Below are 25,078 nucleotides of genomic sequence, written 5' to 3'. Positions count from 1 at the left end.
TACTAAGATGCATATCGAGTGTATTTTTTTTTCCTTCTCTTCTGTGACATGTCCTTTGGCGTCTTCTGCTTCTTGGCTTGTCCTTTTTCTCTTCTTGTGAACAAATCTAATGGACACCATCTCTGGTACTTGTACCTTTTTCATTCCGTCTTTATCTACTTCGATTTTGTGATTTCGTTTCCGACTGTCTCATGCCCTGATCGCATATGTCCCCATTTATACCTTATGTCCTTCTGAAATACCTCGGCGTTCTTCCCATTTACGGTTGCGCTGTTTGATTATGCTTCTGTTGATGTACTTTTTAACATCCCACTGGGGAAGTTCCGTGCACATGTTTGGAAATATCTCTCCCTGGAGGGACTTGATCGTCCTGCTTTGGACCTACGATAATGGGTGGTTTTATCCCAATTGAATTTTCGTTATTTTTTTGGCTCTCCGAAACACTATACAATACATTGGCGTGACTACGTAGTCACTAGTTATAGGCAGTAATGTACCCCTTTTCGATAGAAGCACGAAGAGTACTCATGATCCACTGAGAACAGACGTTCAGTCAAGCTCCCTGATATGCAGGGGCATTACCTCGTGTGGATTTCTGCACGGGAGAGTTTTCTCTGGTTGGACGTCGTGAACGGCCCCTGCAGGATCATCCCAGCTCCACTGTTTCACCGTCTCTCTCGTATCCCAAACCACGTGGGGATTGCGGGGAGAGAATGCGGATAGATCTTCGTAAACACCCCTGTGGGAAGTATCAGTTTCCCGTAAAGAAGTTGAATATCATGTCTTGAAGCTGATAGTACGTTGCCGTCCAATATAGCCTTCTCGATACGTACCTATAAAAGCCGAGTCCCAAAGAGGAAATAATCACACCAGGAGCTCTAGAATAATTCTAGTCATTTTAAGATAAAAGGTATAAATTCTAGCTATCAAATGATCATAAAATCATAGGAAATTATATTGGAATGGAGCAAAAGAAAAAGGCCAGGCCCAGGAGTCGAACCGGATTACATAGACAGCACTCGAAGTCTGCTAGGGCACTACCAACTTATACTAACCCGGCTGATTTTGAATATGATTTCCCTGAATTAAATCATAAACGATCGTAGTTCATTTTGTTTGATGTATTTATTTCAAGGAAAGTGCTACTTATTCATAGTGCATTGATGAGTTTGAGAGATCTATTACTTTTATAATCTCTCAAGCTACATAATCTATCTTCAACCATCTGCATCCTCAGGCTAGGGCTCTACCTAGAGAGTAGTAGGTACTACTGTCGACTAGTAGGTAGGGAAATTAATACTGGTGATGTAGTATTGTGCCATCCTTGAACACCTAAGACTGGTTCTTTTCCGTGCGTCTGTCAGTATACATGAATCTCAACATAGAGCTCAAAATAATTATAGAATGTCGGCTTAGGCCTGCAGAGCTTTTAAAGCTTATTCGCTCATAGACTGCACTTTCTAGGCTTCGTACATAGCTTTCATGCAGCCTCGTGTAGAGATACCCATACTATACGGTTCTGATGTTACACATTCTTTGATGCTTTCAAACGGAATGTTTTTATCTGGGCATATGGTATCAATTGTAAGACAGGGACTGATGAGAGGTTGGGTGATTGCCGTTTGTTTAAAGAAGTTCTATCAAAGACATACGGATTTCAAAGGTTTAATGATTTACTATACGGCCGAAGTAAATAAAAAGAAGCTCCAAGTCAAGAGTTTGGCATGGGTACAAGGTATACTAGTGCGTAGAAAGGTGTATCTCTAAGGCTCCTGGCATACTGCATCATCTCTGTTGGTAGTATTGTAATGCTATTAGTATAGTACACGCTCGACAGACCAGACATGATTAGCCCAGGTTCCTAGGTACTAGTATGGATCTAGACCTGCTTGATGTTAAGCCCATTCACGGAAGTTAAAACGGGAGCTTTGAGATTATTTCACATTCTCTTGTTTGGTATCAAAAGACTTAAAGCATCGTTTGCTTGCAATATCTATGAATAGTTACATTCTAAGGGATACATTAAGGAGTAGTGTATAACCCCAAAAATGGAAATTCCGGAGGAATCATAACGACTTCCTGTGAAAGAAACGGTGCCAAAAATCGTGATGCAATGCTTATAAGCAAGTTCCTGACTTGTTCAAATTGGGTTCTGTAGTTTCTTTTCTTCTTCAAATTCACAGCTACGGTATATTAACCTGACTAGAAGCATTGGAGCTTGTTTATCTCCTCAGCCACATCAAGGCAAGAGCTAATTTTATCCCATATTCTCAACGACAATCCTACATTAACTAGTAAGTCCTTTGCCAACAGCTGCATCTTTCAATGTATACTTCAGTCCAGTCCAGCCCAAGCAGATCTAATAAACCCAGCAAAAAATGTGTCTGTACGAAGGACACAGTTTCACATGCTCTCACACCTGTTTCTACGTTCATCTCTTCTGCCGCGAAACACTCAACCAGCTGAACCGTATCAACGATCCTGGTCAGCGAGAAAGATATGATATACCATTTAATCCTGATATCCCGAATTGTAGCCCGCGGTATGCTAAGGACAGAATGGGACGACCAGCTACGGGTTATACACTTAATGCGGGAAGGTCATTGGAAGTGACAAATGTCGTTTCCTGGCATTTGAACATTGATAAACTATGTCCTTCTTGTGCAGATCAGTGATGGTGGAGTCCCTAGGAAATTACTGTGGTTTATTGAGCAGTGATATGGCTGTTTTGGGTGTGTGGTTTCTGGGGGTAGTCACTACACTAGTGACTACTGTAGTTATCGATGGTAGAATTGCAAGTAAATGTACCATGTTCAGAACAGTTGCGTAGTACAGGGGCTTACCTAGGGCTTCCGGCTAGGTGGCAGAAAGTCGTAACTTGATCTAGATTGATACAAGCTTCAAGCTACCTCTATACGAAGAGTTAGGCTACTATCAAGACTCTTATTACACAGCAAATGACTAGATTTCTTTGAATGCTAAATATGTATTAAAAATTCAATCATAGACTGCAACACCCGAACGCCCAATATATTCCCGAAATACTAGAATGGAAATGCCACGTCATGTTCTAATGAAGTCCGCCACAGCCACAGTCATCCAAAGATCGCTTCTTGAAATCATGGTGGTATGTATCTAACCCATCAGTCATAACATCGGAGCCTAGCGGGTCGCCCAACCAGCTGTATTTATCTAGATCGGGTGACTCTTCGGTCTCTGTTGTCCAGTAGGCAGAAGACTGGAGGGCCTTAGTAACGGCGTCGACGTCGAGATCAAGGTAATCCGCAAGGAAGTTACCAACTTCGATGTTCTCATGGTTACCTGTTAGCTTTGAGGCATTCTCGGGAGAAGATGCGTAGATGTTGACATCGGCAGCTAGGAAACTATGTTAGTACATATGCCTCTTTAAATATCGTTTTGGGACCTTTGCATACCAGAATGGCCATGTGTAGACCAACCTATCTGTGCTCTGCGGCTGATCATGTCTGCGAAAATATAACTGGCGGGTGATTCCGCATCAGGGTGAAGAAGAGCTTCAATCTCCTTGTCTGAGGCATCGGAGATGCCCAAATCCTGCTCGAGAAGAGTCTTGCGGATATAAGCCTTCTTCTCCTTGTTACCCTTGCCCTTGCCCTCGCCCGATGTGTACGCATTGAGTTTATTGCCGGCGTATTCACTGGAGTGCTTGGCATTGGCCAAAATCTGCGGGAACCACTTGTAGTCCGGGTAGGACTTGTGCAGTTGCCGAGCAGCAGCCAGTCCACCAGTCTCATGATCAGAGGTAGCGACAAGAACACCAGGAGTGGAATCCTTCTCCAGAAATTCGAGTACGGCAGCGAATGCCCTGTCATATGCCATGACTTCGTGTACCTGAGCAGCGGGATCATTTCCGTGGCCGGCATGGTCGATTCGTGAGCCTTCGATCATCAAAAAGAATCCTTGTTCACTGTCCCGAGTTGCCTCGCTCAGTGCAGTCAACGCAGTACGGGCCATCTCCTCCAGGGAGGGGTAGACGTCATTCTGGTGACGACGATCAAGCTCATAGGGGATATCCTTCTCAGCCAAAAGACCCAGCAAGGGTAGCTTCACTTCAGAACCACCTTTAAGGGCGTCAAACCCAGCTCTATCCTGCAAATAGTTGAATCCGTTCTTTGAAGCCAGCTCCACGATATCTCGGTCATCGGCGCGACAGCTTCCCTCGGTAGTGTTAGGAAGGAAATGGCACCGGCCACCACCCAACATAAGATCTACCACCCGACCCAGTGGGTGCTCGCCTACTTCCTGTTGGGCGATACTGTCTTCATATTGTCGCAGATTGGCGTGCGAAGCAAAGCATGCCGGGGTTGCATCTGTTAGGCGAGTTGTTACGACCAACCCAGTCTTATATCCAGCCAAAGCCGCAGCCTCGAGAACAGTTCCACACGGCGAGTGATCAGGCAGCACTGAGATAGCCCCGTTATAACTCTTGTATCCGCACGAGAAGGCAGTGGCTCCGGCCGCGGAGTCCGTCACCAGGCTGCTGCTAGAGCGAGTACGCGATTGTCCGATAAGGTGTTGGTCGAGAATAAGTGTATCATCGACGGGTAGGCCTTCGGTATGTTGGCGGAAGCTTCGAGTCATCGAAAGACTTGTCGGGCCCATTCCATCGGACACCATGAAGATCAGATTGCGCTTGCCAGTCGGTTTACCCCCAGGACCCCAGTGATCGTTCGGTGGGGGGTGAATCTTCGAAGATTCATGCTGGTAGACTACCGCAAGTACAATGACAAGTATCGTTGCAATGAGCGCCCAAGCAAATAGACCAATCTCTCTCCAAAAATGCCACCCTCTTCGAGATGACCGTTCCGTATGTTCAGTTGCCTCGCCCGTCAACAGAGCATCTTCCTCCTCGGCATATCGAATAGATGAACGCTCAGATGAAGGGCGCGGCGCAAGGAGCGGCTCATCTCGCGCCATGATGAGATATGATGAAGTCGTCAAGAGCTGAAGGATCGCTCTAAGCTCGTTGGTGGTTCCCCGTAAAGTGGAGAAGAGGCCGGGGGCGGGAGAATCAGGTCATGTGATCACGGAATCAATTGCTTTCGATCAGAAGTACATTTCACGGTATATTTGCCAGCAGTAATGAATAAAAAATTGATCCTAGTTCTCCTTAAGTTAAACACTATGTATTGATCTCTATAATTTATTTCCGTGCGTTCCACCCGATGGGGATCATCGCCGCCGCGACGTCCTCAACACCTCGTTCCGTAGCAAGCAGGTTAAACTGCCCAGCAGCATTCCGGGTATCCTGAATCTCCACCCGAATTCCCAAAGCGTTGATGTGACGCTTAGTCTCAGGTGACAAAGGCATCGCATGTTCACCGAGACCAAGAATGAGCATGTCTATACAAAAGATTAGCAAAAGAACAAAGGCATAGAAAACAAATTCCCAAAGGCAAAAAAAAAAAGGCAACCCTCATGCTTCGCCTCAATTGTAGCGTCGTAGTACGAGGTGGGAAAAAGGGCCATATGACCCGATCTACCAAGACAGCCCATGACCAACTAATAGAATATCTCACGTACCTGGACGAGGCCACACGACACTCAATAGACCCCACACTTCCTCCGGAACCTCAAACTGGCCCTTAGCATTGACCATGGCTGCCTTGGCCGCGCGGTCATTTGCCGCGCCTTTAATGGCTTTCCACGGACGCCACGAGAATGCCTCGCCACCGACTAAGAGCAGCGCGTCACCATTCCTGATATGAACACCATTGCTCAGATCGAAGCCTGTATCTAGCGTAGCGTCGATGGCTGCTGCAGGGGCAGCCGCGTTGCCTAGTACGTTGAGGGTGTCGAAATCCGTCTGGGTATCTTCGTCGGATGGGGGGCCGCGGTCTGGAGAAGAGGGTTTGTGCGTGTGAGCGCGTGAGACAAAGCGAGATGGGCGTTTGATTGAGCTTGGGCTTGAACTTGAGCTATTGTTGCGGTGCTGGACGGATGATGTTGAGAATAGTTTTATAGTGGTACAGAGAGAAGCATTGCCTGAGATTCCGCGAGGGAATCGAGATGTGCTGGTCCAGAGGTTTCGGGGACTTGAAGTGCTGCGAAGAGATGTGCGTAGCGCGCGCAAGAGTTGGGGAGATGGTGAATGCATGGTTGGTTTTCTTTCGAGGTGTTGATTATGCAAATCTTGTTCGATTGTATGGAGTTGGGAAAAAGACTGGCGGAGAAATTGGGGAATCTTGGCTCTAAAGCTCCCGAGCGAGGCTTGGCAGCCACGCCTACCACTACGCAGTTACTTAACAGCTGCTAGCTGACAGTGTCAAGCCAGAAGTATTTTCTTCGATTTCAAATGCTTTAAATGTATTTAGATTGCTTGCGCGCTTCATTGAACGTCCTTAATATTAATATATCTGTATCGGTGGCCCTATTGATTAATCTAGATTTTTACCGGGTGTTCCCAATCAGGACCGTACTGCACCATGTTGATATAAAACAGGGACGAGGACCATGTCGTACGCGTCGTGAATCCCTGAACGCCGCCAATTGCAATGGGAAAATCGCAGAATGAAAGAACAAAATCCAGACACCAACAATGAAAGCCCCGAAATTAAATCAGAAATGAAAAGTGAGAAAAGGAGGGGGGCTGATCAATAAAAAAAATGCAGAAGCCCCGAAACTTATGCCATTTCAATCTCGAGACACATTACATCCGCCCACTTTTTTTTTGGTTTCCTCGATCAAGAAAAAGAAAAGGAAAAGGGATTATAGAGAAGAGATATGGACACATCGAAAGAGAAAATCAGTGAAGGTCTGGTTGTTGCAGATCGAGTTGACTGTACAGGCCATCAATGATAGAAAGGCTAGTGATTAAGACGAGCAGTACTCTTTCGGTCTTCGTCGGATTGACTGGAGCTGTCATCGCTATTTGTTGCATTACGAATGCGCTCCGCACGATCTTGAAGGACCTGTGCCTCTGCAGCGGCTTTCTGTGCCCGAATCTGCTTCCGCCACATACTCGCGTAGCGACCCTTCATGTTGAGGAGTTCCTCGTGGGTACCACTCTCAGCGACTTGTCCGTCAGCCAAAACCAGGATCTTATCCGCTGTAGTGATGGTGCTGAGACGATGGGCAATCACAAGCATGGTTCGACCATGAGAGAGGGTAGAAAGAGCCCGCTGGATGTGCTCTTCGGTATCGGTATCAAGAGCCGCGGTAGCTTCATCAAGGAGAATAATTCGCGGGTTCTTCAAGATAGTGCGAGCGATTGCTACACGCTGTTTCTCACCACCGCTGAGTCGAAGGCCACGCTCTCCCACCTTGGTGTTGTAACCATCGGGGAATGCCAGGATTTTGTCATGAATACTTGCGGCACGGCATGCCTCGTAGACTTCATCATCGGTGGCATCCTGATTCGCGTATTTCAAATTATACATCAGTGTCTCATTGAAGAGTACTGTATCTTGGGGAACCACGCCAATGTGTTTGCGGACGGAATCAATAGTAATGTCCTGAACATCATGGTCATCGACGCGCAATGAGCCTTTTTCAGCATTATAGAACCGGAACAAAAGCCGGAAAACAGTTGACTTGCCTCCACCAGATTCTCCGACGAGGGCAGTGGTGGTTCCCGGCTCGCAGTGAAACGTCAGTGAATTAAGCGCGGGCTTCCGCGAGTCATAAGAGAATTCAACATTTTGGAACTTGATGTCGCCACGGCACTTGGTCAACGGGGTAGCGTGTGCGCTGTCGACCACCGTAGGCTGTTCGCGGAAAAGCTCCAACATACGCTCGGCATTAATCAGAGCAGATTGGATAGAGCGGTAGAAAGTGCCAAAGAAATTCAGTGGGCCCTGGAGCTGGGCCATGTAGGTCAACAATGAGGCAAAAAGACCTACGGGCTGCTGACCGGTTGCAACCTGGTAAGCGGCGATGAAACATGTGAGGAGTAAACCCATCATAAAGACGGTGTTTTGACAAGTGTTTAGCAGTGTCAGTGAGAAAAGAACGTGATATTCCGCCTTTTGGAAATCGCCAACGGCGCCGCGATATCGGTTGAATTCGTATTCTTCTGCATTGAAGTACTTGACAGTTTCATATGACACCATGGAATCGTTCCTATATTAAAGTGAGAGTGTTAGCCATCATCCATAGAAAGAAGGGATATATTGAGGACCAAAACTTTGTGGACATACTTAACAGCATCCTCTTGTCTGGAAGCATTGACCATCTGTCTTCTGATCTCGGCTCTCCACTGCGCCATGCGAACTGTAATATAGAGGTAGCCAAATGTTGAGATTCCAACAACCAAAGCATAGTAGACATCGAAGACCACCAAGAAATATCCAATGGCAATTACTAGATCAATTAGCATGGGGACAACCTGGAATGTGATTTGTTCCAAAAAGGTGTTGATAGAGCTGCCTTTGCTCAATGCAGAGAGTACTTCGCCGGTCTTCTTCCCCAAATGGAAGTCTAAGCTCAAGCCATGAACATGCTCGAACGCGGCAGTGGATAGCTCCATGTAAGAGTACTGGCTGACGGGGATCCACAGGCTGGAACGCAAAGAGCTCAGCAAACCTTGACCACCCTGGAGCCATCGGTAGAGAACATATAGGGAAATTTGAAGCCAAGGAACTTGGAAAGTATCCTTCCCTTGCTGATTCGCCAGGAAGGTGATAATCGATCCGACTTGAATCGGAACCAACACATTGACGATTCGTTGGAGAACCAGCAGAACGAAGCAAGCCACCACCACAATCTGGAGACGCTGGGACTTGGATGGCCACAAGTAGGGGAAGAACAAGGAATATCCACTTAGATACTCCCACCAACTTGTAGACGGCATCGTCGTCGGGCGTACCCAAGGGTCTTGTGGTTTGGCGTCTGGGCGCGCAGTCCCGTTCGTCGACCCGTAGGCGTGGCCATTAGTATGACCATTGGTGTGACCATTCTCTACTCCGGCGGGATCTAATAGTCCAGTCCTTTCGGAGACCCCATTTACGCCGCCATTGTGACCAGTTCCATCCTGGCTCTTGAAGGTGAAGGAGTTGCAGGCGTAGAGGAGGACCAAAGCGAAGAGAAGGAAGATACGGATGCTGTTGGAGATAACCTCCATGCTCTCCCACGTGGTGATGGTCCTACGGAGCGGGCCTCCCTTGGGATCACCGACAATAGGTTCATGGTGAAACGAGGTATAGTAGGATAGGGAGGTGCTCAAGATGATCAATTCGAAGGGGATGGCGAGGGACCAGCAGGTAAGTTGAGCGGCAGTCGGGGAAGGGTTGGTATCAAGTAATGTCATCAAAATGACCGCGTAAACGAAGAAAGAGCCGACGATGTAGATCTGCGATGGGGTTTGGGTTAGCCTTGGTATCTTTGGAAGGACCGGCATATTTCGCCTGCATGAACACCCCCCCCGCGAGCCGCGAGCCGCGAGGGGGGAGGGGGGGGGGGGGTTTCAAACGTACCACCACCGACTGGCCCCGCCACCATTGCTCCGATCTAGCAATGGCCACATGGGCAATATAGATCGTGGCATCGGCGAGGAAAGTAAGGAGAATCCCAACTGACAGCCAGTTGAAGCATTGTTTGACGGTATGGGAGAAACCCTGAGTCTTCTTCAGAGCCGACGAGCTACGGGATCGCCGGGGTAAAGGACGTCCACCAGGCCCGACATTTTGCGCATCACTTCGATTTGCTTTGCGTGCAATCACTACTGTATTGGTGATAAATGCCACCACAAAAACAACCAAGAGAAGAACGGGGTACCATGTGCGCAGATAGTCGAGCAGCTCACGGGCTGCCTCGGGATCCATGATGGCCGAGCCGGGTATTATTTTCTTTTTTTTCTTTTTATCTTTTCTTGTTTTCTGTATTAATTTCTTCTTCTCTCCCTTCCCACTGGAAATCAAGAAAGAAGAAGAAACCAAAAAAAAAGGAAAAGAAAAGAAGGAAAAAAGGAAATGAAAGAGAGGGAAAAAAAAAGAGGATGTTTTTAGACGATTTCCATGACACAGCGGTGTCCCCGAACAAACCGGAAGGAGGAAAGAGAAAGAACGGGTTCGGGATGGAAAACGCCCTTTTGGTGGCCAAAAGGATCGACGCGAGGAATGCGGACGGACGCGGGGATATGAGACTCTTTCTTTTCTTGATTCAAGGAACTCTCAAGTTCTCCCACGAGGAAATCGGAAACTATTAGTATAGTTTAATTCTCCGCAAATCAAATATGTGATGTTGGTTATTCTTTTTTTTTTCTTTTTTTGGGACTGTTGTAGTTGGAATGGGCTATTTTGCTTTTTTCGTTCTTAGCTCTTTGGGTTTATCTGTGGAGGTTGAAAGGAGGGAAAGTGGAAAAGAGGAAGAAACACAGAAAGAGAAAGGGAAAGAGAGACGGAGAGAGGTAGAGAGAGGATGGTGTGGGTTAAGGACTAAAAATTGAGGATTTAAGAATGCAGATGACCTTTTTCCATTGGAAAGTGGAACAGCGGAATGATGAGAGTGGCAAATCCACGTCCAGCAAGAAATTCCAAAGTCCAAGAAAATGGAATGGAAAAAAAAAATAAAAGGAAAAAAAGAAAAGAACTGGAGAGGAAAAGTACAGTATATGGAATAGTATCGACAAAAAGTGCCAAAGCGAACTGGAACTTGAAATGACGGTGTGTGTGGATGCAGGTGCTGCAGCTAAATAGAAGGGGGCTCCACATGGACTTACCAGCTCAGAGTTAAGTCCCGACGCTTTTTATATTCGGCGCTGGATGGAGGTGGATCTGCGCGGTCTGATGGTCGAGATGTTTGCCAGTTCAAGCCGCGTCGGAAATCAAATGTGATGCGGCAAGAGGGAGTGATGCCCGATGGACCAGGTTAAAATTCCAATCGTAGTAATCAATTCAATGTACATAGGTCGTATAGAGAGTGCAGCGTAGTAGTTAGTATTGTAGTGCTGATGAAGGTGGAGATTGATGGATTGAGGAGGCGAGATTGATAGATCGAGATCAAGTACTAGTACTATGATGTATAGATAATACACAGTAGGCCAGTTAGATATATCACTAGTGCTGGACAGAAAAGAAAAGAGAAGAAGAGAAGAGAGAAAAAAAAAAAGAAAGAAAGGTATAGAAAGGAATCATACCTCAAGCCATGTGATATATATCCACTTGAGTTGGAAGTTCGGTACGACGGTTAGCGTAAGAGTAAGTGTGATGGTCGAGTATAGCTGAATCTAAGTATAACTAACAAACTATAACTAGTTAACTAGTTACCCACGTACTAAGTAACGTAATTAAATAGTTAGTACCTACTAATTAGGTAGTTATGTACATACATACATACATAACTAAGTAGTAGGTCCTACTAGTTATGTAGTAAGTAGAATGAAGCTGAATTGGAATTCAAACTACATAATCAGACAAATCACTGAGAAATACCACTCATTATCCGTACGTCATCTCCATATGTCCCTTTTGTATACCGCGATCAGATGCTTCATCGACTCGATCTAGATCCAGTGATGTGCGACTGGCGTCCTCAGCAACTTTGGACGTATCCGATGAGATTCGCCCAAGAGCTGCGCCCCATTCCAGCCCTTCCAGCCCTCCCCTCCCCCTCCCTAGTCAATTTTGATTTTGCCATCAGGGGCGAGCTTTCGTCTTTCACATATCATTGGACTTCCATCAACCCGTCCTGAGACATAGCTGATGATGACTAGACTATTTACTTGTAGTTAGTTCATCGTATGGGGGCTCCGAGATCCACATACTACAGTATACTAAAACAGTGTACTACAGTACACTGTCTTAGTATAACTAATCTATTAATCAACTAAATAGATACTACCATTACTCGCCTAGATAGGCGAGTAATGGTAGCAGTAGTTACATACGCCATTGTACATACAAAATACAGACTACAGTATGTATATCTACAACCAACCCGAACAGCCCGGTCCGCAGTGAACAATGCCAGATTCCAATCTGATGTCTGTGTTGGCGTCCAGACCGCTCCTGATAATGTAATGCCCAACTCAGGTCTGCGTCTGTGTGTGGTGTGTGTGGTGGTGTGTGTATGTAGTGTATGTAGTTTGAGTGTTGTCAACCTTCTCCAACTATTCCACTTCTTCTCCTCCTCCTCCACCCCCCTTCACCGCTTGCGCAACCCCAGTTCGGCACGCATTCCACCTTTCCCACTCCCCTCCACTCCGTTCATGACAACTGGTCGTGTGCCCTTCATGGCCACCTGAGGAGCAATGTCAGACCTCTCAGGGTCACGCTCACCGGCCCCTCCTCCCCCGCCGCCGCCGACGCAGAAGTACTCGCGTGCTGCTAACGCGTTGGCCCGCTTCGCCCAACCTTTCTTTTCGGGATCGAGACCTCCAAGTCCTCAGAATAGCCGGGTGGATGGTCCACGACCTATAAGGTCAAGATCTTTGTATGTATTGCATGTTCTTTTCACACCGCTTGACCTCTTCAATTGCAACATATACATATTTCTCTCTCTTTGATGCTCTTGTTCACCGTGTTTAAAAGTTGCTACTTTACTACATGTCCTTCTCCTCATTTCCAACCCACTCACTCCCCCTTCCCCCCCCACTTCTATCAAATCGGATCACAACTTCACGATATCAAACTTTACGATACCCCTCTTGCTGTACATCACATTGAAGATCCGCCAATGATATTCTAACGTCCTCAGACCAGGAGAACCGCAGACCGTCACTCACAGAACCGGTATTGCGATCGCCGCGCTTGATATCTCGCCGCAACGGACACATGCCGTGATCGGGGGCAAGGATATTCTGAAAACCATCCGCGTCTCGCCTGATCACTCGTCGGAAGAATTTAATATTCGCAACACAGTCATCAGCTATGCATCCACCCATCATAATGCAGGCGTATCGATGCCGCATAAGGACCAGTTGAATGTGAAGGATGTCAAATGGTCACATGGCAATTACGACCGAATAATCGCCACGGCTGTCGCCAATGGCCGGGTCGTCGTTTATGACCTGCAGCGGCCCGGCCTCCAATTATGTCGTTTCCAGGGCCACAACCGCCAGGTCCACCGACTGGCTTTCAATCCTCACCTTGCCTCTTGGCTGCTCTCCGGCAGCCAAGATGGTACCATTCGGATGTGGGATCTACGATCCGCATCTGCGAATCGAGGAACTTCCACGTGTGGTAGCAAGCATGTCTATCAGGGCAATAGCGACGCTATCCGAGACGTCCGGTGGTCTCCCACCGATGGTGTCGTGTTTGCAACCGCTTCGGACAGCGGCGCTATTCAGATGTGGGATTGGCGCAAGACCAACGCCCCGCTCATGAAGATTGCGGCTCATGATCGCCCATGTTTTGCTGTCGACTGGCACCCCGATGGCAAGCATATCGTCAGTGGTGGTACAGACCGCCAAGTGAAGGTCTGGGATTTCTCCCCCTCCGCGGAGCGTCGCCAGAAACCTGCGTTCCAATTCCGGACCCCCCAGGCCGTCACCAGCGTACGTTGGAGACCACCTTCATGGGTAGGTGACTCGCCCGCATCAGGGGAATGGCAATCATCGCAGATTGTCACAACTTACGACAAAGAAGATCCGCGGATCCACCTATGGGATCTCCGCCGCCCGCATATGCCATTCCGAGAATTTGACCGATACGATGCACCGGCCACGGACCTATTATGGCATTCCAAGGACTTGCTGTGGACCGTCGGAGAGGCCGGGACATTCACTCAAACAGACGTTCGATACTCTCCTACGGTGATCAAACGGAGACCCATGTGCTCAGTCGCCTGGAGCCCCAGTGGTGAGTTTGTGGCTTTTGCACAGGGACGACCGACGCGAAAGGCCCCCAATGTCAATACTAGCCAACCTCTTCCCTTTGAAGATGACCAATTTAGTACTGGCGACGTATCACTGAGCCATAGTCCGGCAGACGACTTTCTCGATGATGCCGTCCTTGCCTCGTCATTACGGCCACGACAAACTAAATTGTCCACAACGCTCTCCGCGTCTAAGTCGCTTGGAAATACTCCACCCGGTGCTGTGGACAGCATCCCCGTCCTAGACCTTGAAGAAGCGTTAGCCAAGATCTCCACACCCACCCCTAGCCAAATTGGTACTATCGGAAGCATCCCTGGTGCCACAAACGATGCATCTCTCTTCCGCTTTTTGGCACAGCACTATTCGCCCCTCATCGATGAGAACGATCATAATAAGAGCCATGTAGATGTATTGAACTCGCTCATAGAGTCTCTGGACCATAATGCGGAGCGCGCGGACGATATTTCTCTTCCCAAGTTAGCCCAAACTTGGCGAATTGTCAAATTTGCGCTGGTCCAAGAGCTTCAACGGAGGTCGAGAGAGCAGCCTGCAGGCAAGGGGGCTGGAAATGCAAAATATTCCAAAGATGGACTGTTGTCAGAGAGGCCGCGGCCGGCAGAAGACAACCGTCAAGGCAAAGTCAAGAGCCGATTGTTCAAGGGAGTGATGGAAACAGAAGGGCAGAGAGGCCTGAATCCAGAAGCTGAGAGCACGTCAAATATGACCACACCACTTGCACAGCCATTGCCCGACTCACCAATGGATTCTTGGACGGATAGTGACTCTCAAATCCCGTCCTTGAGCGATAAAGCTGTCGATCTAGATCCTTTGCCACCCTCCGTCTTGAGCTCCCATAACGGATGGGGTATGTCGGATCCAGAGGCTCGCCCTCCTGCAGAGCTTCAGCGAGGCCAATCTGAAAATTCGAGCAATGGAATACAACATCCAGGACAGCCGATTGACTACCTGCGTGAGCAAGGAACCATTGACCCAGATAGTGATCAAAGATCTGCACCAAGAGCGATCGCGGGTAGATCAGAATGGCGTCGTCGGGGACTCCCAGATCTGCCACGAGAGGCATCTGAGGATGATTACGATCAACAGATGGAAGACAAACGGGCCGCAATCCGCGATTTTAAGCAGACCCCCAAGAAGGTTCTGACATTGGAATCTCCAATGGAATCCAATCGCCCTCCCACCCACGAGCGCTACCAACGACATGATTCTTCAGAAAGTTTTCCAATGTTTTCTGCGTCCACAGATAGTTCTCACCCATCCAAGTCTCTTGGAGCCTCTTTCTCCTCCAATGGACAATTGCCCGACCGCCGTATGTCAGATGCTGGTCAAGTTGTTGGCTCGTTCAATAGCAATCGTCTTTCTTCGCTCGTGAGAAGAGAGTCAAACCTGGAGCCCACACAAGAGGAGCTTGAAGAAAGCTTGGAACTCGACGAATCTGGAGTCGAGGATGATGCTGTTCAGATTGAGCGGCCGTCTAGTCCAGCACCGCTTATAAAAGAGTCTACCCCCCCTCAAGCACACGGACAGCAATGATAGCTTCCAACCTTCAAGGAACGGCGGTTCCAGGCCTTGTTATGCCGCTGCTGGTATCTGTGAAGATGTCTCTCAAGTGAGATTTCCATTGGCGCCCGATATATCAGACCCAAAACCATGGAGCATTGAAGCTATTCTGAAAGAGGCAGTGCGTTATTATCACAGTTGCAGCGGCTCCGTGGACATCCAAACAGCAGCTCATCTGCTCCACAAACTCCACATAATCTTCGAGGACTGTGATGATGTCCTTCCATACGAAGAGTGCGAGATGATTTTCAAAGCATACAATGAGTCCTTGGTCCGGCACTCACTGGATTTGGAAGCTGCAGAGCTTCGCCTGTCTTGCGTTTCTAAGTATCCTGCTGTCTATGACTACGCACAAGCAGACACATATATCAATGTCTTTTGTCACTCTTGCCAACGCCCATACGAGAACCCCACGCGCGACAATACTCGCTGCCATCGATGCAACACCCCACAATCACCTTGCTCTATTTGCTCAAGTATTTACCCACCTGTTGAATGGGTCGAAGCTCAAACCGAGCAGCATTTAGCCGAAAACCAAAGTATCACAGTCTCAAACACCGACACTGACGTCGACGCTGACGCCGATACCGATACCATTTCCCGTCTCTCAATGGAGTCTTCTGTTCCCACAGAACCAGCTCCACCTAATGAACTCGAATCCTTCACGATGCCCAGACTCCGAGGCTCAGCCCTTTGGTCATGGTGTCAGGGCTGCGGCCACGGCGGTCACCAAGCCTGTATCACAACCTGGCTGAACGATCTTTCCATGAGCGAAGGTGGCTGCGCCACTCCCGGTTGCATGCATGACTGTGGGCCCGGTCCCCGTCGCGAATCCAACCGGCAGACCCTTCTCGTCGAGTCCAAGCGTCGCGATTCCGTTAGCCGTTCTGCCGGCGTGGGTCTCGTGAAGCGTGATCCCTGGTCTAGAGGTGAGAGCAAGGCCGTCGAGAAAGTTCGCGGGATGCTCGGGGCGGCAGGTATTGCAGCTGCCACGGGAGGAAACACCACGGCGTCTAGTGGTGCTTCAGGAAATAACTCTACTGCTGGTCAGAGTGCGCTTTCTTCTGGCGCTGTTTCTCCTAAAAAGGTGAGGCTTGTCACGCCTGTTGAACATGGTAGACGACGAGCCCCGTCCAGTCGAACTAATGCTACACCCCAAGAGGAGTAGTTGTGTGACTGAGTTGGTTGGTCGCAACTTATCTGGTATTCGTTGCTTGGCTTGTACTTTATCAACTGCATTTTCTCTCCAGGAACACGGCGCCTAATCTTCGATCTTACTTTTACTTATGGCTTCTTCTTCTTCTTCTTCTTCTTCTTCTTCTTCTTCTTCTTTTCTTGTTCTTTCTGGCTTGAGCGCTTGTTTTATTCTTCCAGTTTTGTCTGGAACTCTGATTTTTTGATTCCCCCGTCGAAAGACTTCAATTCAACATCCATATGAAATATCCATGTCTCCTGTAGACGGTAAATCCTGCGGTAGATTCTAATTCTTATATACTCTTGTAAATCTGCACCAGAATGAAATCCTCCAGAAACATCAAAATCTCCGCTTCTTCTTCGCCGGTGCTTTACTCTGGGCCTCGAGCTGTCTCTTCAGTTCTTCGCGCCTCCGGCTCACTTTCTCCTCTTCTGTTTCTGGGGCCTGGGGCGGTTTCACTGCAGGCAGTTCAGTGGGCTTTTCTTTCTTCGGGGAAAGATCCTTGATATTTTGCTCGGATTTGACATGGTCCTGTTGGGGTGATTTTGTCGGTAATCGATAACTTGAAGAGACAGCAGGGGGGTTCAGATGGTGGTGTCTCCTGGCGTTTTTCTTTCTTTTTCCCACCGACAACGCCTAATCTCGAGGGCTTCTTTACCTTGGCCGGGGATGGAGATTGTATTGGGCTTGTCTCGTGATGAATTTCACTTTCTGGGACTTGAGTTGGAGGTTCGGGTGTTGGTGCTTTAGGCGGGGATGGCGCTTTGGCTTGTTTCTTCTTGCCTCCTATGACACCAAGTCTACCCGGAGCCTTTTTGGGTGGTTTTTGTGTAGGGTCCTGCTTAGGCGCAGTGCTTGTTGGCTTTGATTTCTGGGGAGCAGGTGCTGAGTCCAAATCGGGTTCAGATTCAGAGGCCGTGGATTCATTACCCTTATTGGCATGAGATCGAGCAGATTTCCTTTGTCGGGGAGGTAATTTTGGCCCTGGGGATGAAGAAGACTTCTTGGTATTGGAAACTGTAGCTCGTCCTCGGAGAGGACCTTCATGTCGCTAAATTGTATGAGCCAAAGTATAGAATTCGGATGATCGATTACTTCACAAACCTCAAATTCAGAGTCGGTTGTTTCGGCGGTGATGTCCCCATCATCCAGGTCTGGATCTGAATGCTTTACCTCTTGTGTAACGGAGTCTTTGGCAGGCGAAGGACTTGGCATTCTGGCATCTGATCCTTTCGGAGGCTGGCCAGTACCCTCTTGTGCAGCAATTGTTGAGTTCCCAAGTTCAGTCCACCAGTTATCTCGCACTGGGTTCGAATCCGCCGTAGACCTCTCATTCTTTGAGCCAAACAACTCATGAGCTATGTTTGAAGCCGCGCTCGAACCATCATAACAGTCCTTCGATTGAGTAAGCCAGGCCTGCTCGTCAAACGGCGCGACGCCTTTGATCAACTTTGCAAGTTCAGACCGGGTATTGGCCTTTTTTGCAGAGCGTAGACCTGCAGCGCTGGGGAAAATAGAGCCCATTTCAATGCCAAGGGCTTCTATTCGGTCAAATACTTTGCTTAGAACCCAGTCTTTCTGTCTAAGTTGATCCAACAGCAATTGTTGGCGAGATTCCCATGCTGCCTCATCCTTCAGCAATGGTAGAATGATCAGTTTCGTCAAAGACGAAGCGGACTCCTTAGACAAATTGAGATACCAATTCAATGGTCTCAACGGAGCAGGTAATTTGGCACTGATGTTGATCTTAATTGAATCGGCTCGAGATCCACTGTTTATTGATGGCTTGCCGTTAGAACCATCAAGCGCTTCTCCAATCTTTGTCAGTAACAGATCCAACTGGTCATCTCCTTCGCTAGGGTCAATAGTCGTTGAGCCTTGCTCAGCGCGCTCAAGGATATCTTTGTGGCTCAGTTGTTCTGCCCAGATCGAAGTGAGATCCGTCATGTAGAGCTCATAGCCTTTGCGGGTCCAGGTGTACTGGAAAAGCAGAGAGGGTAAATTCTCCGCTTGTATGTGCAGCTTGTGCCATCCTGAAGACATGATCTAGGATCTCTCTGTGATGTGTGATGGACAAGGTTGACAAAATACGAAGATCGAAGCTTCAAGCTTAGGCAGAGAGCTGCCTGGAGTCGCAGGCCAAACTTAGCCGCAGCCGCCGATCTCTCCGATCTCTTTTTGTCAAACCTCGCGACCAACGGAGGGTCGCCACCACAACCCGAACACCATTTGCTACTTTCATACATCAGCCAGCCTCAAGGAAAGAAAGGATCACCCCGGCAAACAATAATACGAGATGTCCGCGCGATTCCCGGACAGAGCGGGCGCGAAACGCAGCCGATCGCGATCCCCATCATCCTGGCGTCAACCTCAAAAACATCCCCGCAGACCTGATGAGCGACAAGATTCAGACCGAGGATGGGATCAAGGCCGATCGCGCCAGCCACGAGATATGCGGGATCAACTCCGGCTCAATCAGATCCAAGAAGACGAACAGGCGCGAGAATGGGTAGCACAGGAGGATATCTTCGTGCTCAAGCAAGCCAAGAAAAAGGCCGAGATCCGTGTGAAGGAAGGACGCGCAAAGCCTATCGACTGGCTTACTGTTACATTACGAGTGGTTGATCCCACGCGCAACCCGTTGGATGACGAGATTTCCGACTCGGAGATTGATGTTGTGGATCCGGATGGTGTATTCGAAGGGTTATCGCAAACAGAGCTTCAAGATCTGGAGCATGATATTGATACCTTCTTGAAGTTGGAGTCAAATGCGCAGAATCGCGATTTCTGGCAGGTAAGAAGCCATCGCGTTCCTCGTCATTTAGGTCCCTGGAACATGAACTAATCTTAAATTCCGCTTCTGCAGACCATGAAAGTTATTTGTCGAGATCGTCAAAAGACCTCAGCCCCCGAAGGACGTGCACTCAGCTCTGTGGCCGCTGACATCAACCGACTTCTGAGTCCGAAAACATATGAACAACTTCAATCTCTGGAGGTGCAGGTGAAACGAAAGTTAAATTCAAATGAACCTATCGATACAGACTATTGGGAGGAATTGCTACGCAGCTTAACGGTTTGGAAAGCTCGGGCGAGACTTCGAAATGTCTACCAAGCTGTGATCGATGAACGCGTTCGGGAACTACAGAAACAGCAGCGAGAGGAGGCGGAGTCTGTACGAGAGAAGTTGGCGCCTCTGGCACCAACCGTTATCTCTGGCCAGAACCAACAAGGCTCGGAGGACTCAAGTGAGTTCGAAGGGTTGGACCCGGATCCATTGTTGCAAGTACGCGCAGAAGATAAAGGGCTGGAGATCATGGATGAATCTAGCCTTCTTCGCCAAGTGGTGAGTCTCCTTGATAAGGCATTCTCCTTAAATTCCAGGATTCTAATCTATTATAACAGGCCAAGGATCGTCAAAAGATTCTGCGAATGGGCTTTGTCCCCTTGCGGCAGCGACAAGCGGAAAAACCTGTCACGGCCATTGTCAATCCAGCTTCCAGTGTGACCCTTGCTCCTGCAACTGGAAGTAGATTCTCCGCCCTCCCTAATGACGATTTCTCGCAAGCAACCAAGGCTCTTTATGAGAGGGAATTGGCCAAGGGTGTGAGCGAGAACGAAGAGATCTTTACTGGCGAAGAGTCCGTTGGAACCGGTGCTCAGCCGCAATGGGCCAGCAAGCATAGGCCTCGTAAACCGCGATACTTTAATCGGGTCCAGATGGGATTCGAGTGGAATAAATACAATCAGACACATTACGACCATGATAATCCGCCTCCAAAGGTTGTGCAGGGATATAAGTTCAACATTTTCTATCCAGATCTGATCGACAAGGCCAAGGCACCTACATATCGCATTGAGCGAGAGAACGGTCGCAAGCGTGGACAATCCTTTGCAGAGGCTGGGGAGGAAGATACTTGTTTAATTCGATTCATGGCCGGGGCACCATACGAAGATATTGCCTTCCGAATTGTTGATAAGGAGTGGGACTATAGTGCCAAGCGGGAACGGGGATTCAAGAGTACATTTGACAAGGTATGATATGATGAAAGCAGTATCACAGAGTCTTTTCTTAGAGCTCTATGGAAGAGGAATCACTGACGTGTTTTTGTGTCACACAGGGCATTCTCCAACTTCATTTCCAGTTCAAAAGGGTAAGCGACCTTAATGACCTCAGGTCCGTAAAAGAACAATACTAACAAAAAATGTGTCTTAGATCTATTACCGAAAGTAACACACACACATATTATTTCCACATGAAGATTTTTTTTTCTTTTTTTTTTCCCTTTTTTTCTGTCAGGATGGAAGTGGATATTTTGGTGTGTATAGAGTACATGCAGTAGGGGATGAACTACGGGGTGAATTCTCCAGAGAGCTGACACCCTATGAATGAAACCAATTCTTCCTACTGATTGGACTGGAAAATATTACCCCGTCGTCATCTCGATGATCTCGCATTTCAATAAGCCCCAAAACTCTCAGCGCCTTTCCACGTGTGGAGTCTACATCTCATGCTTAATTTGACCTTACTATCATCTCGTTCAACAATTTCTTGGTGATATCACGACTTCGAAATCTCCATCAGTACCCACTCACGCTTTTACCAGTAACTATGGGAGAACTACTGGGCCATCTCAGTATCCTGCATGGGATGGTCAAAAGACTGCAACCCCCTGTTCAAATTTGGAGTCACGGTACTTTGAATTTTCTGTAGCTTGCAGAAATCGTTTTTGCCTTTTGCCTTCTTTCGGAAGCGCGGAGACGTTTGAAAGTCTGGCGTCGTTGGTGACACCATGCTGGCCTGCAGCAAGTACAGCGTGCAGCGATTCAAGGCTTCCGGCTGGCTAGAAGCGGCCAGCCAGAGAGGAACGCCCGTAATTCCAGACGGGACAGGAATTTAGACAGTAGAGTTTTTTTTTTTTTTTTTTCTTTTCTTTTTCTTTTCTTTCCTTTTCTTTTCTTTTCCAGAAAGCTCACACCCCGACTGCAGACCAATGCATGATAGATGGCGAATGGACTGCAGGTGTCCGTCACCAAAGAATCATCCCTCCCCACCCCTCAGTCCTCCATGACCATTCGTCTAATATGTACTCATTCCTCCGTGGCACCAGATTGAACCTCTCTGGTCACCTGTGAGATCATTGGCTACAATCTGTGCAATGAAGTACTGTTGCACCAGTCACCAGTTAACCAACCTGGGTATGGCCGAGACGATCTCTCCCCCAATGGCGCTGTTGGTGGATGTGGTCCTCCCCGCCGTTCGCCTGTTGTGGCCTTCTGTACCTAATGATACATACAGCCCCAACCCACATTGCCTTTTTGTTTGCTAGGATACCTGACAATGCAGGATTCTAAAGGCTGTTTGCAGCTACTTAAGCCTGTACTATGTGAAGAAACTGGTGGGAAAATAATATTGTCTTGTTATTTCTATTATTATTATTATTATTATTATTATTATTATTATTATTATTATTATTATTATTATTATTATTATTATTATTATTATTATTATTATTATTATTATTATTATTATCATTATTATTCATTATTTATTTATTTATTTTTCAATTTCCTATTTCCAGGGAGGAAGAAGAAGAAGAAGAAGAAGAAAAAGAAGAAGTCTACAGCTCAAATTCTTTCTTGAGTCTTCAATGGCGATGCCGAGCCATGACGGTCACCCTAGCTACTTCTACGTTGGCCTTGCCTTCACTCCTCACCTGAGACTTTTTCTTCCTCAACTTGTTCTGTTTCTCTTTCGAATCAAGTATATGTTTAAGATCTCCACACGCTTGAGCCAAAAAGTTCTCCACGCAGTGGGATAGTTAGCTCAAGCAACATTCATCCAGGATGGACTCTTATTCCTCTTACCCCAATACACCGGCTGGGTTCCCAACTGGCCAGCGGAAGCACGAGCACCATCTCTCGTTGGTACAAACGAGGCATCAATATCCCGATAATAGGGATCCTTTTCAAGGGAATGGCTTCCAATCTGACCCCTGGTCCCAGAACTGGCCGGAATTTCCACGAGCGCCAGGGTCCATGGCATCCTCTCAACACCCTGGACATAATGCTTTGTGGGATGGTCCCGCGCTGGGAACGAATGAGTCTAGTTCTACTTCTCTTCAGACCCCAGGGGCTGAAAGCGTTTACTACCTAGTAAACGCTGGGTATAATCCTCATTCTGTCTTGACTACTCCAAAGGTATGTAAATAGTTCGAGTCCCGTTCCATCTCCTTTAGGAATATCAAGCTTATTCTCAATCAATACACAAATGTTCATTCCAGGCTCAGGATGGGACAATGAGCATGGTTTTCTTCAATCTTCGTTCAACGAATCCGATGGTCTTCACCATCAGCCCCGGTATTTCACCCATGTCTGAGAACTCCACACAGTGACAATGTATCTAACACCATCACACTCAGATCTTCCCACCAGTCACCATCACGCTCTCTTCACAGCATTAGCCCCACAAACACCACAGTAACCAACCTTGTAGGCCGTGATAGTTCGCCACGAACTAGTATCAGCGAGGAAGATCCCATCGCTGAGCCGCCTTATTCTGCCTTGATCTATGATTCCTTGAAAGATGCCCCCGAAAGAAAACGAACCTTACAGGAAATCTATGAATGGTTCAAGACAAACACACATAAGGATAAAGATCCTACTTCCAAAGGTTGGCAGAACAGCATCCGGCATAATCTGTCTATGAATGCAGTGTGTTTTCCCCGCTTCTTGACTCCTTCCCTTTCAGGTGTCACTGAGATACCAGGATCCAAAGTACAATTATTAATATAGGGATTTCATTTAGGGTTTCGAAGCAATCAAAGGTGAAAATGAAGAAAAAAAGCCAGTGAACTACTGGCGTCTTACAGACGAAGCCTTTGAAAATGGTATTCAATCTACAACCCGATATCGCAAGGCAAATCATCGAAAAGGACAAAGCTCAGATCCAAAAACTCGTGAACGTCGACGTTCGGGTTCCAAGGGTGGTAAAGCAGCCAAAAATGCAGCCAAGTTGCGGAATAGCCCCCAATATGAGCAGCGCAGAGAGCAACAGCATGACCAAAAGCCGATGTTACATCGATCCTTCTCGTCAGCTCAGCCTCATCAAGAAAGGATGCTTGGCCCTCACTCTTCAAAGAGCGACACCATGTCGCCCTACCTCCAGAATCCCGAGTCAACCACAGCCAGCCTTCTAACTTCCAACACACCTGATAACGATGTGGTGGGCTGCACAACTATGCCCCCAGGCGATAACTCTATCTTCTATTCTCCGGCAGATCATCTAGTCCTGAGAGTTGGTAATGGTGGTTACTATGGGCCGGCCTTGGTGTCCAATAATGGATTCAGCACACACCCCGAGAACACTATCAATATTCAATTTCTGTAGGAGCAAGAAAATGGCGGGGGTTGCATAAAGGGGGGGAGGGGGAAGAAGGGAGGCAACGGCGAGAGTGTGAATTCAGCTCACTCTGCATAATATTTCTTTTCATGGATTTCTTCTCATTGATTGGGTTGTTTTGGACGTTGCGTTCCGATACCTGTTTTCCTTGCATGTTTCATTACACTATGTGTTCTGAACTTCTCTGACCAGATCCAATCTGATCTTTGAATAAAACTAGAGGCGCATGGTGCATCCATCTCCCTTTTTTTTATCTGTTTTTCCGAGCATCCTATTTTCTGGTGTGAGAAATGGCGGTCATTATGTTGCGAATTATACGTTTTTGGTCTTAAGTTCTTATGGTTTTGCTTTTTTTTTCTTTCGTTCGTCTTTCTGTGACTTGGGGTTGTTTCTGGCTTGGACATTTCACTTACATTAGTGGTTGCCGTCAATTTGTATCTGTTTTATGCTAGGGCTAGTCAGATTATGTACAGTATATTAATTACGATGTCAGAAAGAGAAGATTAAAATGTCGATCTCCACCCAGTCACCTAAACACTCCCTAAGCTTTAGATCTACATTTCCCACGCTACCGACGGCTGTCTCTTCCATCTTCCCGACATGCCGCGATTGGGCATTGTGCCCACGTCGTCCGTTAAAATGGCAACTCCCGCTACATACATATGTACATGCTTGCAGATCACCTTTGTCAATAGGCCGGAATGTTTCTCCGATACGTAAAAGGAAACAGACGTGGACTTTCTCAATGCCGGCACCTCTTGTCGCTGCACCCTTTCGTTATGTACTGTGCGTGTACTGTATAACAGCCCGGATACGCGGCTCATGCGAGTCTAAGGCCAGGAATAGTGGCCAACCAGAGCGCAGTAGAGAGGAGGAATAAAGTCCTTGGCATTGCCAGCTCGCTGTCGCTTGTTTATCCTGCCGTGTTGGCTAATTCTTTTCCCCTCCTCATCCTCCACCTCATGTGTTAGGTCCAGCTACTGTACATATGTCGCATAATCTAGCTGCTTCAGCTGCTTCCCCGCTATTCCGAAGTCTTCGCCTCCTCGTGTCACTCTATTGACAGGCTGCAGGGTGTAATCTCTCCGGGTTGACGCGGACAATCTTGGCGCTG

The 25,078-nt window shown here is 47.7% G+C and overlaps 7 protein-coding genes across 7 annotated transcripts; 3 read left to right on the top strand and 4 right to left on the bottom strand.

Annotated features, from left to right (window-relative positions):
• Window positions 1-3,070: 3,070 nt before the first annotated feature.
• On the bottom strand, window positions 3,071-4,956 carry N7469_004061 (alkaline phosphatase; the record flags this gene model as incomplete). Its single annotated transcript, XM_056642981.1, has 2 exons — window positions 3,071-3,375; window positions 3,435-4,956. 2 exons carry the CDS (start codon window positions 4,954-4,956, stop codon window positions 3,071-3,073), a joined length of 1,827 nt encoding a protein of 608 aa, XP_056502393.1.
• Window positions 4,957-5,182: 226 nt separating this feature from the next.
• N7469_004060 (uncharacterized protein) lies at window positions 5,183-6,136 on the bottom strand (the record flags this gene model as incomplete). Its single annotated transcript, XM_056642980.1, has 2 exons — window positions 5,183-5,382; window positions 5,563-6,136. 2 exons carry the CDS (start codon window positions 6,134-6,136, stop codon window positions 5,183-5,185), a joined length of 774 nt encoding a protein of 257 aa, XP_056502392.1.
• Window positions 6,137-6,845: 709 nt separating this feature from the next.
• Window positions 6,846-9,800, bottom strand: hmt1 (putative vacuolar ABC heavy metal transporter (Hmt1); the record flags this gene model as incomplete). The annotated part of the gene is made up of 3 exons (XM_056642979.1): window positions 6,846-8,100; window positions 8,178-9,328; window positions 9,453-9,800. 3 exons carry the CDS (start codon window positions 9,798-9,800, stop codon window positions 6,846-6,848), a joined length of 2,754 nt encoding a protein of 917 aa, XP_056502391.1.
• Window positions 9,801-12,226: 2,426 nt separating this feature from the next.
• Window positions 12,227-16,538, top strand: N7469_004058 (WD repeat protein; the record flags this gene model as incomplete). Its single annotated transcript, XM_056642978.1, has 3 exons — window positions 12,227-12,408; window positions 12,673-15,309; window positions 15,362-16,538. 3 exons carry the CDS (start codon window positions 12,227-12,229, stop codon window positions 16,536-16,538), a joined length of 3,996 nt encoding a protein of 1,331 aa, XP_056502390.1.
• Window positions 16,539-16,904: 366 nt separating this feature from the next.
• On the bottom strand, window positions 16,905-18,608 carry N7469_004057 (uncharacterized protein; the record flags this gene model as incomplete). Its single annotated transcript, XM_056642977.1, has 3 exons — window positions 16,905-17,096; window positions 17,224-17,436; window positions 17,496-18,608. The coding sequence occupies 3 exons, from the start codon at window positions 18,606-18,608 to the stop codon at window positions 16,905-16,907; spliced, it is 1,518 nt and encodes a 505-aa protein (XP_056502389.1).
• Window positions 18,609-18,861: 253 nt separating this feature from the next.
• On the top strand, window positions 18,862-20,796 carry N7469_004056 (splicing factor cactin; the record flags this gene model as incomplete). The annotated part of the gene is made up of 5 exons (XM_056642976.1): window positions 18,862-19,359; window positions 19,432-19,908; window positions 19,968-20,597; window positions 20,684-20,716; window positions 20,779-20,796. 5 exons carry the CDS (start codon window positions 18,862-18,864, stop codon window positions 20,794-20,796), a joined length of 1,656 nt encoding a protein of 551 aa, XP_056502388.1.
• A 1,613-nt stretch (window positions 20,797-22,409) lies between these two features.
• Window positions 22,410-23,952, top strand: N7469_004055 (uncharacterized protein; the record flags this gene model as incomplete). The annotated part of the gene is given in 4 exon segments (XM_056642975.1): window positions 22,410-22,763; window positions 22,847-22,935; window positions 22,955-23,276; window positions 23,371-23,952. The coding sequence occupies 4 exon segments, from the start codon at window positions 22,410-22,412 to the stop codon at window positions 23,950-23,952; spliced, it is 1,347 nt and encodes a 448-aa protein (XP_056502387.1).
• Between the last annotated feature and the right edge of the window lie 1,126 nt (window positions 23,953-25,078).

Source organism: Penicillium citrinum (genome assembly GCF_028827155.1).
Source record: "Penicillium citrinum strain IBT 23319 chromosome Unknown utg000003l:1.0-4596430.0:1.0-4598250.0, whole genome shotgun sequence".
In the NCBI taxonomy this organism is placed as follows: Eukaryota; Fungi; Ascomycota; class Eurotiomycetes; order Eurotiales; family Aspergillaceae; genus Penicillium; species Penicillium citrinum.
This window is presented reverse-complemented; position numbering and strand designations above follow the sequence as displayed.